The sequence below is a fragment of the Hoplias malabaricus genome, chromosome 2 (assembly GCF_029633855.1).
Source record: "Hoplias malabaricus isolate fHopMal1 chromosome 2, fHopMal1.hap1, whole genome shotgun sequence".
Classification (NCBI taxonomy): Eukaryota; Metazoa; Chordata; class Actinopteri; order Characiformes; family Erythrinidae; genus Hoplias; species Hoplias malabaricus.
Window position 1 is genome coordinate 7,712,963 of NC_089801.1, and position 17,128 is coordinate 7,730,090.

The following is a 17,128-nucleotide window of genomic DNA, read 5'->3' on the forward strand; positions in this document are numbered from 1 at the left end:
CAAAGCTTCAAATTAAAATAAACAATGTGTCTTTTTACCCAGTCCAAACTAACGTATTAGGCAGTATATTATGCAAATGGAATGAAACAATCTAGTCAAATAGTCACATCTTTACCAGAATTAATCCTAACTCTACTATGGTTAACACAGTGATCTAACCCTCTCTCTCTCACACACACAAACACACACAGGCACACACTCTGGGTATAATATGCTCCTCTCTGCTCTCAGCTAGCCACACCTGGGCTGCTGGCTGTTATCTCTGGCTCCAGTCGGCAGCTCTTCCCTCACTCCGCCTAGACCTTCCTCTTCTCCTCCCTGCACCTGCTCTCTCAAGGACACAATGGCGCTGAGAGAGATAGTGGAGCTACGAAGCGGCGGGTGGTTGTTTAGGGAGGAGGTGGAGTGGGGGGGTGTTGCACAATACAGAAGACTTGTCCCTCTCTCTTATAAGAGCATCTTCAGCAGGACCCACACAGATAAACCAACAGGTCCAGAGAGGGAGGGAGAGATATTGAGAGAGAGAGAGAGAGAGAGAGAGAGAGGGAGAGAGAGAGAATGTGATTGTTCCTCACTCAGCCAAAGCTAGGAGCAACCAACTGGGGCCATGGATAAGAATCGGCCCTCTGTCCTCCGTTTGCCCTTGTTCTTTTCTTCTCATCCAAATGCGGATCGAGAAATGTTGACAAAAAGCTGGAGGCCTCAGCGCTATGTAAATGAGAGGGAATCTCTAGGTACACACAGACTCAAGCGTATAAAACCCACCAGTGTGCAACTCGCAAACATTTCCCTGTAGCCCACTGTGCTTCCTCAGAGCCTAAACAAAAACATCCACATACAGAACAAAATCTTTATCATTTGCTTTTGCATACAGAAACACAGTGGTTATTTTGCAGTAGTAATTATACTTTAATTCGACTTACAATATGCTGAGTAATTTGCTTTAGTGTGGCCCCACCAAAACACATTATATGTAGGATAATTTACGTTTGAGTGATTTAGCCGCACTGGTGCTTAATGTACTGCTGTTATTAGGTAGATTGTTACCACGGAACCTAGCTGTTTCAGTTCTTTGCTTGAACAAAGATACCATGGTAAAGTCCTGGTTAATGTGAAGTCCCTCGTTTGGATTTTTGCCAGCGTTCTGTAATTCTCATCTGTCCTCGCGAGAGAAAAAGAGAATGAACTTGGGTAAGTCAGTTACAGAAAGTGGCAAACAATGGCCTCACAAACTTCGGGTAATTGTACAATGCCTAAAAATGCATTAGGAAGCAATTCATCAAACCGAATGGCATTTCATTCCATTTTTGAGACACTATTCCCTTTGGAAAAATATTGCTCCAAAAGGTTTCTGGTTCCAGACTGTAATCAAATTTCTTGGCAGTTCAACCACAGACTTTGAGGTTATCACCTCAGTTTGATGTTAAGATCAGTGAGTTTTCAACCAAATATCACCGTGTTAATGAAGTAACCTTAAAAACGTTCAATCCTACCAATGATGAAATGATAAACATGTAAAAATATCTTCAAATACCAAATTAGAATTTCTTACCTGTGGCATTGGGTGGACATCTATTGAAGGCCAGTTCTCCAGACGGTGTTCTCCTCCACAGCATGGAAACTGCATAGTCTTCAGGACAAATCTCATATGGAGCTGCAGATGAGAAGACAGGGGGGCTTATTTAAAAGGATTTCTGCAAATCGGAAGATGGCTGTGTGCAAAATTTCATCCAATATCGATTCAATTACAGTGAAATCCCCTCAATGATCCCTGATATGTGAGGGTAGATTTACTCTGATTATGAGTGCCTATAGAACATTTTCTAGTGCTGGTTGGATGTGGCTGCTTTCCTGCTGTGAGTGTGAGAATGTGTTGGCAAGCATACAGCTGTATTACCTAAGTTCATGCTAAAAATAAATAAATAATTTTAAAAAACTGCACCGTTTGCAAACAAATTAATTATCCATTAAATACAAACCTAGAGCAGAAAAAAATAAACAACAACAACAACAAAAAAACCACATGAGGCTCTATTCTAGAAATGCTTGCACAGGCTGTACGGATGCACATGGCCCTCCCTAGACTGCTGAATAAATAATGGTGCACTGCACACACTCATATAGTTCTAAGAAAAGGCAAATAATTATCCTCACACCAGACTTCCATTCAGCCCCAATCTTTGCCCATTCCCATGTAATTGACTCAGGGGGCTCCATTATCCAAAAGGGTTACCTGGGCAACGCTGCTCACTGCATTTGCGGACCTCCTCTCCATTGCCCTCGCACTGCTGCCCTGTGACGGCGAGCCCCTGGCACACACGCACCCGCCTCTGCCATCCGCCATCACACGACTTTGAGCAGCCGCTCCATGGCCCCCATGGGTTCCACTGGCCATTCGCTGTAAGGCGCAGACAACAGTAAAGAGAGTGTTACACTGTTAGTGTTTTTCACACATAAGCGGTGGTCCAACTGAGTATTTCACACTCAACAGTTTCACTTTCCAATAAGGGTGGGCAACATGGCAAGGATATATGATACTTAATAAAACAACAGGCCATTGAGCAGCTGTACATTAGTTATTTTCGGTTGTAAATAGAAGGAGTGTAAAATCCCATTAAGTGGTGAAACCTCTAACACTGTGTGAGATACAATGCGTCTTACAACTTTCCACTTGCGCTTTAATATTATTTTCTTTCTTCTGGCCATAACTATGTAAATGTAATACATTTTGCACACGAGAAACGGATGTATACATTCACATCAAGTCAAATATTGCAGTCCATTTTCAGTGGCGCGGTAGTGACGAGGGGGGGACTGTGGTGGAATTAAAGTGTAGAACCAGATCCCGTTAAAGGTCAGCAATTGGTAATCTATAAATAATGATGACCAAAAGAGATAAACAGAGAAAAAAAATCATTTGTTCAAGGATAAATATTAAAACAGGCTCCAGCAGAGATGGGCTTTCGCGGAGACGACCATCTGCATCGTTCCATTCTTTTCAGCTTTGTATTGTCTGCTCATCTTTCATTACATTCATCCGTTCCAATCCCAGTAATGTGATCTGACCTTTGCACAAATGCCACCTTCAACATTGTCTGTGCTGCTTTCTGGAGGCATCACAACATGTGGTTATGGTGAGCATTGAAATCGGCTCATTTTATCACCCAAAACAACAGTTAAATTAGCTTTTAAGCAGCTGTAGACTTTCCTTTGACATGGCCATGTATTACAGGCTTCAGATATACCGCACAAATGGGGCTTTGGCAGAATTTTTGGCTTGATTTAATTAATAAAAATCATTATGGTGACACTTGTAATCACGGGATATATGTATCCCCTTTATGAGTGAGAAGTGGGTGCCTGGCGACTGTGGCAATAATTTCTCTCACTTTGCCAATATTAAAACACATTTTATGACAAAGGTTCAAAAAGGCAGCGGCATGGTTTATGGCCTTTTAATGAACAGCATAAAATCTTGCATTGGGAGGAAAAAAACAGATGGCACTACTCAGAGCCATTATAAATCATAAACCCTTCGTCTGAAAGGCACCATGAGCACGTGAAAGGAGACCATTTACTCGGAGCTGACCAGCGCTCACCTCTCCTTCTCTTGCTACACGCCCAAGGACAAATGTGAATTAAAAAGTTTAAATGTAAGAGCCCTGCGTAGCGCTAGCCTACAAAACAGGAAATGACATTGCCGAGAAAAAGGCCAGTATCTTATTTCCGTGAAATGCGGCAAGATGTAACCTCAATCCAGAACATTAAAAAAAAAAAAACGCACAAAAATCTCTTGAGGTTAGTCTGGATCACCAAGGTTCATTCAGTTGTATGGCTTCCGTCTTATGCTTTTCATTCTTCTCACACTTTAGGCAATACAAACACAACGTTTGAACCCTTTTTGCTGCTGGAACATGTGCCTTCACCACACGCAACACGTTTTTCTTGTATTTATGCTATCACAGTCGGTCACTACAGGTCTTGGGTCAGAGACCAGCAAGGTATTCACACTATAGCTCTGGAAAATAAGCTATAGCAGAGTGTGTTGTGTAATAATTTAATCAATGAAATCTATTATACACCAAACATTTAAAAACACCTCTTATAAGCTGTTTAGGAAGGTTTTGTACCCACATCAATGCGTCCAGAACATCACTGCTCCATCATGTCAACACACCCAGTCATCCATGTGATGTAAAACAAAACAGGACTCATGGCACATAACCTTCTTTCATTGCTCCAAGGTCCAGTTCTGACAATCTCAGGCCCGTCATAGGTGATTTGGACAGTGGACAGATGTTAGCATGGACATTCTGCCTGGTCAGTGGCTCCACAGCCCAATACACAGCCAAATGAAATTCACTGTGTTATGACACGTTCCTCCCATAACTATCATTAAACATGTCTGTGACTTGTATCCTTTCTGTCAGTTCAGACCAAATGGACTAGGCCTCACTGCCCTCACACATCAATAAGCTTTGGCTGCCCGATTGTCTGGCCATAACGATTTGGCCCTTGTCACTGAGGTCTTCACATCTGCTTTGTCTCTCCCCATTCTAACACATCAACTATAAGGTGCAACTGCTGGCTCACCACCTATTACTGTAGACTATTTCCCAGACCTTAGCGTCCAGTCACTGTGGAATAATCGGTGTTAATGTTCTGTTTCATCTGTGAATTTACATTACAGTCTATATAAAACAACATATTTGGAATACATCTTAATGAAGCCTATGGCTAGAATTACAAACTGCACCACTGCTGGCCTCTTAACATTCACCAAATTCACACATTTCTTTATGTAATTTGTGTTTCATAAAAATAAATGCATGTAGTTCTCAACTTCAACTTTTTCAGTATTGTTTTTCAGTTGATATTCATTACCTGCTGCAGTCCTCTCCTGCTCCCGCAATTCCCCAAACAAGACTACTGCCTGTCTCAAAAACTAAAGGAAAAGTGGGGCACTTTTTTGGTAAATGCTCTAGGGGACCAACCTAAAAGCTATATAATTACGTCTTTTGTGTTTTGTGAATTGTGACACGCCTTTTAAATACGAATGTGTTGAAACTGCATTGAATGTAGTTGTTATTTGGATTATATAGTCCCTGAAACCCAGATTTTCAAGGTTTTTCAAAAAGCATAATTTGCCATTTGCTAAAGTGTCGCAGCAGGTATTAATAAATATTTATATCTTAATAAAATGCAGGCACAAATGGAGTACAAAACACATCGCTCAGTATCCCATCTAATACTTAAGTTCAGTTCAGTTTTCTCTAAATACATCAATAACTCATAGATTGAGTAGTTGGGTCGTCAGTGATTTGTAAGTCTACTCAGACTTTAGGAGAAATATTAGTGTTTGTAAAGAAGCCATTTGTTGGGTTCAGCAGGAGTTTGTATTAGAAATCAGTTAATACTTTATTGATTTAGATGGAATCATGCAAAAATATTAAAACTGCACTGATATGTTTCTTTAAAAATATTTGTTCTTATGGGTAGATATTTGAAACACAATGTACAGATCATATGTTCCGATAATGATGATAATAATAATACTGCATTTAAAGTAAACATAGTAATAACATAAATTACTTGCTATTTAACTTGTATTAGTAGATAAGGTATTTTCTCTGTAGCTCATGTAAATTACACATCTATGAAAATAGCTAACGATAACTATGGCAGTGAAACTGAAGACTAAGGAGTTCCTTAGAGCACTAAGGAAATAAATTCAGTCTAAAATTCAGTCTAAGAAAACAATGAAGAATCATTCAACACATTTCTTCTTGAAGCCTTTTCTTTGGAAGACCATAAGACCATAACCGACAGCTACCGGAGTACTCTCAGAAACTCATCCCGTGTTCTTCTATGTGGTATCTAGTTTCCTCATTAGCAGAGAACAATATGACTATTTTACTAAAACATCTTCCAGAAAGATTCAGTAAGATAAAAAAAAACATTATTCTATAATAAGTCTATTATTATTAATGCCTGAAGAGCAACGGGACAAGATATAAAAGCAATCACATTTTCCTGGAACCTAAAATACTAATTGAACTCTCTAGATTTGATGTGTTAGAGTTGATCTGAGAATGGCATGCATGGAAGAAAGATGCATATACACAGGAATTAGATCTACTTCTACATGATTACATACACCATAACCATCTGCAATGTCTCAATGACACAAACTCTTGGTATTCCCACCTATTTTACTTGTCCATTATTTATGAAATGTTGGGGGTATGTGAATTTAAAAGGCCTAATAAGACAGCAATTCAGTACCACTTGTGTTTTTAGCTTTCCTATGGCCTTTTCAGTTGACTTGAAGGCAGTAAAAATTATAAATATTGATTAAGAAGCTTTGGTTTACAAGTAACGATCTGTGATAAAGCACAAAATTGAGTGCCATTCTGATTTATACAATATTTCTCAAAAATAACTCAGAAAAAGTTATTTCCTATATGCAGTATTAATACAAAAAAATAATACTGCCACTTCCTTCCAACAAGTGGAGCACAGTCCATTGCATAGAGTCAAACAAAGAGTCAGCGCAGAGTCTGTGGTTCCAAATCAGGTTTTCTCAATTAGTTTTCTCAGCCAGATAGATGGTGTGAACTGCTGTATAATGGGAAATATCAGTAATTTAAATAATCTACATGAATAAATAAACATTTTATAATGTCATTGTTAAAAGCACACAGCCTTGAGTTAAGGACTGTAAAAAGCCAAAAAAAAAAAAACCCAATGAAAAAAATCACACTGATTTGCTAACACTTTTAACCAAGAAACACATGCTTGCCTTTTGGCATAAATCTGCAAACTTTTGGCTCACTGGCCTGTGATGGTCACATGACTTGTCCCTTAAAAATAACAGACTATTACTGCCAATATTAAGACATTAACCACTCCAGAGCGAAAAAAAAAAAAGGCTTTTTCAGCCCATGGTCATATCTTCCATTAAGAGCCTATAAATGCTACAGCTAAGTTGTAATAGTTTAATGGCATTTCCCTTTATCTATGCTCTTTTTTTCCTCTGTGTACTGAAGTATAATGGGTATAATGAACTGTAATGCCTTTGTGGGCTCACTGTGACTGAATACCTTAATGTTCGTCTAAGTCCATACACTCTCAGAAACGATGGGTTAATTAACAATGCAATTTTTTGTGTTAGCACTATTTCAGCCCATTGTGTTTACAACCATTAAAGCACAGCCCATCTCTGACACACAATGTGTAATTAGAATGTACCTGTAAACAACTGTTCCCTGAATTCTCCACTTTTTCTGTATAGATTAATTCTGATTTCCTTGTCTCTGGGACAGCAAATATAATGGTGTAATTATTGCTGGAGTCATAGCAACCTCTGGTTCCTTTCACCACTATTGAGAAAATTGTGCCAGTATGTTTATCTACAATGCACGGCTTTATATCAAGCCTCTCTGAATGACTGTTTACAACTTGTCAATTTAATTTTGCACCGTATGGTCATTTTTTTTCACTGAACATTTAAAAACAAAAATAAATCCAAACAGAAACCAGTGGAACTTATAGTCCTACTTCGAGTTCATTTGCCACCTGCTTGTGAGACAGCTGGAACTGTCATAATTACCATCATTAACAAATTCTGGTCATTTTTCGAAAGAGTCTCATTTGGTTAATTAGCTAGTTTTCTAAACGATATACTGCACTCACAAAGTGACATGTTTGAACAAGAAAAAAGTATCTCAATTTCTGGCACCAGGAAACTGGAACTGTGCTTTATACATTGGTCCAGGTTCCCAGTGTATTTATTTGGTACCGGTTCAAGAATAGTACCAGAAGATACCAAACATCCTGCAGTAATCCTCTGCATGGTTTGACATCTGTAGGTGAAGTAAAGAACAATTTATAAAGTAAAGAGAACACCACATGAACTAGTAGTATAACAAATTTATGGTGATGCACTGATGTGCTGTTTTTAGAATTATGTAGTGGGATAGAGTTTGCTAACCTATACTATGCTCACTCAGTAACTCACTCACTAACTACAATCACTATCTCACTTATTCACTCACTCTCGCTCTCTCACATACTCAGCTCCTTGAAATACACTTCAAGGGTTACTATTTCTCACATACTCACTCACATTTAGAGAATGCCCCACAAGGGAGTGCTTTAGTGCTGTCAATCTATAACACTTTGGTCTCCTTTCTGCTCCAGAGCTAAAAGCTTAACATATCTGTGTCATACTGTGCTGAGGAAACTGGGCAGAGCATGGTTTAATAGCTGTTCTGTTCCAAACTGTTCCGTGTCCATGTGGAAAAGCTACTGAAAAGGTTATGCTCTTTGCTAAGAAACGTTTGACACAGCAGTGGAAAAGAGCCTTTTTTGTTCTTGTTAATTAAACGTGTACAGCAGGTTAAAAAGATAATAACACATATACAAGTTTTACCCTTGTTGGTGTAAGATAAAAAGGCCTAGTTGTCAAAATAACAAAGCTATGTGCGGTGTCAGTATAGTGAACCCGTGTCAGACTTCAGTCTTTGCAGGTCAAAGCACTGCAGCCTTCAGCGTTCTGCCTCATTAAACACACCTGATTCAACTCATCAGCTCATTAGCAAGGTTTGTGTGAATTGAATTTAGAGTGCCAGACGAGGGAATATGCTAATCACAGCAGAGCTAAATATAATACAGCACTATGGAAAGTGGGAGTTTGTGGTGTAAATGGATCTCTGCAGAGTTTACACTTCATTCACACACACAAGTGGGAAAAAATGGATAGACTTGTCTAGAAAACAGCAGGGTGGAAAGGGGTTGTTTTTTGACGGACATGAGACGTGTCTAGCGGAGGCGGTGTGGATGGAGTTGTCGACTGAATGGAGATGTATCTGTTCTGTCACACAAATGACTAAACATACTTCAGATAGGGTGAATTGCCCTCAGCATAAAATTTTGTTGTCTTTATCTAGACATATTTCTTGTTTGTAAAAATAGAACGCTGTTGCTAACATGACATTAGCTTGGGGTTAATGCAAACATGATTAGCACTGACGCTAGCCTTTAATAAGTGAGTTTGCTGATATTGTTGAGACTATTTCACATTGCTGGAATTGTGTTATTGAATTTGTCAAATTTCAAAATGTGCCTTTAGCCCCTGTCCTTACATTCCTTCCATGGAAGTTGAGCTAATTTTGATTAACTGTTATTTGCCATGTTACAGCACATCTTCAGGAGTAGATACAATGGACATTCACATATATTCAAACATATTCACATATATTAGCCTTAAAATAAAGTATTAGGTGTTCAACTGAGTTTTAAAGCGTTTTGTTTTTATTCAAACATGCTAACTGTTGTGATACCATTACACTTAAACTGCCATTTTAAAACCGCTAAATCAAAACTCTTTGAAAAATACTTTGAATAGAATATTATCCCTAAGAACAGAACACAGAGATGCGACTTGAATGCAGTTGACATGACAAGTTAATTCTTCTTGTTTCCCATTTAGAAACTACCCAATTTTTAGGTAGTTTTGTTGACTATAAAGTATTTTAACACTACAACAGTTACCATAAAATGAAAAATAATGTGAAATTTAAATTTAAATTAAATGTTACCCAAAAATGTACATCTAATGTCAGAGCAATTATCATAAGAGACAAAGAGAGTTTGGAAACTTGAAATTTGTTGTATATCAGCATTTGATACATAATCCCATGCAAACATAAGTGACTACATGGAACCAAAAAAAGAACCATAACACATTACCTTTTAAACAGAAATACATTTTGTGATTTATTTTTTTAATACATCTATTTGTCGAATGTTACCACTTTTCCTCTAAGAGAAAGTTGAGCAAATTTTTTACCTGTGCACTCAGGATTATGGCACTCGCGAGTCTCAGCCCAGTGACCACGACACTCTGAACCTCCGTGAGCTGCGGCCGAGCACTGCCTCTTCCTCTGCTGCGTCCCGTTAGCACAGGTCACAGAGCAGTCACTCCACACACTCCACTCTTGCCACTGACCATCCACTGCAGCGCAGACCACAATGACAGCAGCCAAAATGAAAAGGAGGAGAGGGAACAAAAGAGAGTCAGTGGGTCATCCTTAGGGCTACACCGTTTGACCTCACACAAAGTGAAGTAGTTGAGGTTCTTGAGTTTAAGAACAGGAATTTCTGATGTCTAAAAAGTACTCTTACAGTGACATGCAGAAGTCAGAGGCTATGATTATTTTGTGTGGATTTCTAGTTCAAGAATTTCTAAAACCCATGAATAAGGGTTAAGTCAAAGGAAATGTTTACTAAACTGGAATTCACTTAATAATTGAAAGATATAGAAAATATCCAAACTAAACAAAAAGAAGTTTCTGGTATTCTCCAAACATTTGAGAGAGCCTAGACCTCAACATCGCCGAATGTGTTTGGGATTGTTCGGGTTGTAAAGAGCAGAAAGTGTGACCAGCTGGTAAGACAGTGGTGGTGTGGAGATACAGGGGTTGGACAATGAAAGTGAAACACCTGGTTTTAGACCACAATAATTTATTAGTATGGTGTAGGGCCTCCTTTTGCGGCCAATACAGCGTCAGTTCGTCTTGGGAGTGACATACACAAGTCCTGCACAAGTTCAAGAGGGATTTTAAGCCATTCTTCTTGCTGTATAGTGGCCAGGTCTCTACGTGATGCTGGTGGAGGAAAACGTTTCCTGACTCGCTCCTCCAAAACTCCCCAAAGTGGCTCAATAATATTTAGATCTGGTGACTGTGCAGGCCATGGGAGATGTTCAACTTCACTTTCATGTTCATCAAACCAATCTTTCACCAGTCTTGCTGTGTGTGTTGGTGCATTGTCGTCCTGATACACGGCACCGCCTTCAGGACACAATGTTTGAACCATTGGATGCACATGGTCTTACTGGTGCAATGTGCAGTTAATGAAGATTGACCACCAGGCTGCTCCAATTTAGCCATGAAATCTCCCACACTACAATGACAGGTGTTTCAGTTTCATTGTCTAACCCCTGTATATATCAAGAGGGAAAATAATCAGCCACCGCTTTTGGCAGAAAATGCTTCGTTGTGTGGGGCATGCTTAGGTCAGTGAAGAACCTCTATAGTTCTTGAGATCTAAATGAATCTTAATTAGTTCAATTAGTTAAAGGACAGAGCAGACTCTTTTAAAGTCTTATCCAAACCTACAGTATGCCAGTGCTGCACAGGCCTGAAATATAGGAACGTGAATTCAATCCATGACCGTTTCAGCAGCGGCTGCTCTTCATCAGCAGTAAACGGCGAGGTCGACTCAAAAGGGCCTGAATGCAAAAATATTCTAACCGGTGTTTGGCAACAGAAACGTGCACTGGATGAGCCGGCGCTTCCAGAGGAGAGAGTTGCTGTGGGGAGAAAGAGCTGCTAATTGCCTGGCTCTTTTCCTTTTTTTTTTTTTTTTTTTTTTTTTCTCCTCCTGCTGAATGGGCCGAGGCTTTTAAGGAGACAAACAAAGCAGTCTGCGATCGGACGGAGCGCAATCTGTCAGTTACCCCAGCAAAGCCAAACATTTGCAGTGCGAGGAAACTCATCATCACTAATCTGCTTACCATTCATGGGCAATTGCGGCTAAGTGATTTTCACTTCAGCCCAGACTCTGTAACACCGGCGCTCACTCTTTTATTTTTTCCTTTTTAAGGGAAAGGCCGCACTGTCTGCGTCCACGCTCCTACGTCTTGCCCAATAAAGCCTTTGCTAATTGATCCTGTAACGTCGAAGCCAGAGGTGGCTGGATGTAATGCTGTTGCCGATTCCCGAGTGGCACCTCAATGGGAGATGAGCCTCGATTCTTTATGGGGTTTAGAAGGGGGTGGAGGATAGATCAAACGTTGAGGGGACGCTTGTGTCAGGCCTAATTCCGCCAAATCATTCTCGGAGGACGCCAACTTCCACCATGTCCAAAATGAGTAGAGTGGTCTTCAATTTACAGCAAAATTGATTACGGTTAGCGGACGAGCCAGAGAGGCCAAGGAGCTCGGGGGAGCGTGGTGGGATTGGATTTGGAGGAGAGTACTGCACCAGAAAGACAGACAGTGGAGGAGTGGCGAGGCAGAACGTGACTGAACTGGGAAGGTTCCATTGGAGGTGTACATGTTTGTCGCAACTATGACTAAATAAGGGGGTAAATAAAGGGTAAAGTAGTCATCGTTAGAACTAACCTGGGCAGAGGGCAATGTTGCAGAGTTTGCTCTGAGTCTCCGGGCCGTCACAGGCCCTGCCGCCGTGCTGTGGAGGGGTACACACCCGGGTGCGAGTGCGGTGACCCCGGCCGCAGGTGAAGGAGCACAAACTCCACGGAGACCACTCCTCCCACACACCGTGCACTGCCAACAAAGGACAGCAGTTAGGACAAACCGGTAGCTCATAACACCCCCCACTCATCCAATTCACCCCACCCCACCCCCAACATTCACAAAGACTAATACACTTTCACACACATACACACTTCATACTCACATCCACACACACCTAGATCCACACATGTACACATACAAGTACGCATCCTCAAATATGCAAATTCACACTCATACATGCGCTCTTTCTCATACGTATTAACACAGATTACTTCCACACACATAGGCAACCATACATGTTTACACACACACCCACACACACACTAATTTACATTATATTACAGTGGAATATCAGAGCCCACCCTTCATTCTTTGCTGATTAACCCAGCCATGAAGTGCACTTGAATACTTTCCTAGTTTATTTTACCAATTGTTTCTCTTTGATTTACTCTTGTCCCAGAGAAAATCAGAAGAAACCTTCTGTTAATCTGATGGCGGCCATTTTGAGGTTTAACAGCTTGCACAATGGAGTCCATAACATTATTCTATTTGTGTGCGTGTGAGTGACTTTTTTAGTGATGCTCTAACTTTTCAGCTGTGTTTACCGGCTTTTTACTTAATAAACGAAAGTAATGAAGGATGGTCTCTGACGTTTGCTCACTATTGTTTATACATCCATTCACACACAACTGAAGAAGACAGAAATGCTGATTAAGAGTGGAGGTGAAAGGCATGTTGAAGCAGTTACGGTGACTGTAGCTTTCATCAGCTGCACTTGTGTTAGACTGAAAAGTTATTGATGCACTTATTTCATTTTTCTTTGTACACGACTTTTTAATTTTCAACTGATTTAGGATTTACAAATTACTCTTATAATTTTTGTCCATGCAATCTGCTGAGATGTGATTTAGAGCATTTAAATGGGTACTTTCCCGAAAGTAGAAAGTACAAAAAAAGTGATTAAATTTAGAACCACGAGCCATTCAATTTCTTAGGGTCAGGATTGGGTCAGGTACTTGTTGCTGAGTAAATGTGTAATACAGCTGGAGGAGTCCTCCAGAAAAACGTCTTCAGAGACGTTTGAAAGTTTGGAACCACTGTTTTTAACACTATTAGGCCACTACAGATATTTGTACAGTTGTTTGCAGAAGTTGGGCCGAACTTCAAATGACGTGTCACCAAATACGGTATCCAAACTTTTGCATGCAAGTGTTCATCCAGTGTCAGTCAGAAGTATGGACACTCCTGGCTGAATGAAAAGAGTGGTTTTATAATAACGTTCCTATTTAAATGGTTCATTTAAACAAAAGCGCTTAGAATGGTTTAATGTGAACTGCCCCATGTTTACAGCCTCTAACAGGTACCTCACAGTAAGCTACTACTACATTTAAGCAGTGTTGAAAGGCTATTTAGTGCTGCTGACATTGTTTTTAGGAGAGGTACATGCAGGGCATCGGAAAGGCAATACAGCCCCTGTAGATAACCCCTTACTTTATCATCATCAACAACATTAAAAGCTTAGAACACTCATTAATGGTCGCTATGACTACAGACAATAAATGAAATATCTATACACACCCCACCACCCAAAACATTTGCTTGACCTTCTTGTTCCTACCCTCATTGTTCGTTTCATCAGCCTCACTGACCATACAGGTGCGCTTTATAATTTTACTACTACAGACTGTTGTCCACCTGTTGCTCTGCATACTTTGTTAGCACCTTTTTACCATGTTCTTCCACCAGAGAGCAGGTATTATTTGGGTGGTGTTTCATTCTCAGCATGTCTGCAGTGTTAATATGTGTTGTGCCGGGGAACAAAAATGGATCAGACACAGCAGTGCTGCTGGAGTTTTAAACACACCTGTGTCATTGCTGGACTGTGAAATAACCAAACCAAAAACATCCAGTCAGTGGCTTCCTGTGTGGGGCGTTATGTGACCACTGATGAAGGACTAGAGGAAGACCAACACGAACTGTACAGCAACAGATGAGCTCTGACTTTACATCTACAAGGTTGAACAACAAAGCAGGTGTGGCTAATATAGTGGATAGTGAGTGGACACAGGGATCCACTCGTACCAGCGCACCACACGCTAACACACCACCACCACCACCACATTAGTATCACTGCAGCACTGAGAATGAGTCACCACCCAAATCATATCATCTGGGAGTCCTGCGGTGGTCCTGATCATTGAAGAACAGGGTGTAAGGAGGCTTTAAAGTGCACCTGTATGGTCAATGAAGCTGATAAAGTGGACAGTATGTGTAAAAGCAATTGCAGTTTTCAGATACAATATTAAATACTATACGGAAATACAAGACTTTCTTAAGAGAGTGACACTATGACACTATTTTATTTTTCTTTTATATTACCTCCCTCAACTCACTCTCTAGCTTTGACCACAGCACTGCTGTAGAGATATGGCATCTCTGAGCGTTCTTATCGGAATCCCAGCTGTACATTCACACTCTGTGAATGAAACTTAATCTGGTCATCCACGTCAAGGCCGCTGGCCTGCACCCCCACCCCCTACCCCCTGGTTTCTTCTCTTCCACCTATCACAGCCCCCCATCTCTCTCAGAGTCTAACTGCATAATGAAAGATTGAGTCCTACTCAAACACTTTTTAATTAAAAGCAAACTCCCTGCGCACATGCCCCAAAGAGGCAGGACAGGGCACCTACGCTGAGGCTGCCCGGAGCCTTTTTTTCCAGGATCAAGGAGTCAGCCGTTAAATAGAGGGCTTTCCGGCAGTTAAATATGATCGGAAGAGCTTTCTAAAACCTCTGATGCTCGGCTTTAAGTTAAGAACTCCAGATTAAAATGAGACCCTGAGCTGTTCCCTCAGCGCCCACGGCATGTTTTCTCAGAAAACAATGATTACTCCAAAATGCCCACTCCCTTTCACCTCACGTGGATATAGTGTACAGATGCATGTGTCATCCCGGAGGTGAATGTTTACTGAGGAAGTTGAGACGTGTTCAGTCCATTTTCAGTGGAATTTCATCATTACACACTGTTTAAAATGGCAGTGATTCAGTAATATATTATGCTGATATATATCTTCCTCCCCTTGACTCTACTGTGATTTTATATTATTTTTTAAATCTGTTAGACCATAAATAATATCAATGTTATAAGACCATCACTATTATTAATCAGCAATTTAAAAATATATATTTAATTTATTAAGTGCTTAGTAATGGAGGGGGCAGGGAGGGCAATCCTACACACTCAGAAGACGTATCTGAGGGTGACTACGCTTTTTTATGGCCTCACAGCCATCTCTTACACGTATCCCACTGTTGACCTTTTTTTACTGTCAAAATAGTAGTCCCTGCAAAATGTATGGTTTCAATACAAACACAATATAATAATAAACAATATTGGCCTATAATCTGAGTCCTCATTATTAGACGATATATCTGTGAGGTCCTGGACTTTTGGCATGAATGCACATCACTGCTTCATGTAAAAGGATAAAAAGGATGTGGTCCAGCTCCATTATGCTGCAGCTTCAGCCGAACCAGAGAGAAAAGGGATGGTTTTATTTGACGGGCTAGTTGTGTTCTTGTTCTTGGTCTTTGTTTACAGAGGCACCTAGAGTCACAGTCTCAGCTTCATTGCATTAAGAACTATGAGGGAAAGCAAACTCAAAACAGGGCTGTTTCTTCCATTTCAGCGTTCCTGCGTCAGCCCAGGGTCAGCATTTTACTGTAAACAAAAAAGCTGATCTGTGCTGCACTTTTAAGATTTTGTTTCTCAGAATCATCTTGCAACTGTCCTTCAAAAATGCCTAAAGGAAATTTTAGACCTCGATGGCACACTCAGACACTTCATTGTGGGTCGTTTCGATGCAAAGCCAGTGACAGAAATGTCAGGTGAATTTTAATTAAAAAGAAAAAAAAAGCAAGGGGCAATTTTAAATTCTTCCTTTGACCTAGACGAGCAAATGCCATTTCAGGAATGTTTTCCTAGACCCTGGCCCCAGTGTACAATATACAATCAAGTAAATGTATTGTAGCATTGGGGTAAAACACTGAAGTATAATCCCATTAATGAGTTGGTATTTGTGATTTAAAATACTTTATACTATTCTGTTACATCAGGTGTTCATCTAAATTAGAAAAGAACTGTGTGTAGAAGGCAGTGGCTTTACCCACTACACCAACCACTCTGCATTAATTACATTTTTTTATTTTTAAGAACGAATGTTGCTACTTGACGTGAGACGCAGGATTAAGACGTACAGAAGTGAGTTTGTATTTTACAGCTTTAATGCTCTGTAATTACAGTCTCTAGGTTGAAAGAACATATTGGGGCTTATTTCATTTTCCAGCAGTAGTGCTGCGGTGTTTTAAAGGGTTAATAGCATTAACATTGCACAAAGACAAACATGTGCCTCCAACATAGTAACTTTATTGGAGTAAAAGACTTCTTATATTTCAATGTAAGTCAACTATTTGAGGTTTATTGCAAGTCATTTTGGCACATTTCTATTGGTCCATTCATCGTCAACTTTTCACACAACGTGGAGGACAACTGCTGTGTTCAAAAGATGTAGAAAACTAAAAATCCTCAAAATGGAGATGCATGTTTTTTGTAGCTCTGCTTTTTCGTTTCAATGAAGATAAGGAACCAATTAGATGGAGATATCCTTTGCATCGCAGAGCTAAGTTTTTAACACTAACTTTTTGAAGTTCAAAAAAAAACAACCAAAAGGACTGTGACATTTTGTTCCCATATACTTTCTTCTGTTTCTTCTTCTTATTTCTTTGTGCTTTCAGTTCTGTTAGC

General features: G+C 40.0%; 1 protein-coding gene across 4 annotated transcripts in view; it reads right to left on the reverse strand.

The window, feature by feature from the left end:
- Positions 1–17,128, reverse strand: part of adgrb3 (adhesion G protein-coupled receptor B3) — a 224,876-nt gene that overhangs the window by 103,967 nt on the left and 103,781 nt on the right. For all 4 annotated transcript variants that reach the window (XM_066662037.1, XM_066662039.1, XM_066662038.1 and 1 more), the window contains 4 exons: positions 12,191–12,355; positions 9,854–10,018; positions 2,234–2,398; positions 1,553–1,654 (listed from right to left, as the gene is read on the reverse strand). In XM_066662037.1, the coding sequence (XP_066518134.1) occupies positions 1,553–1,654; positions 2,234–2,398; positions 9,854–10,018; positions 12,191–12,355 (597 nt within the window). The remainder of the gene's footprint in view (positions 1–1,552; positions 1,655–2,233; positions 2,399–9,853; positions 10,019–12,190; positions 12,356–17,128) is intronic.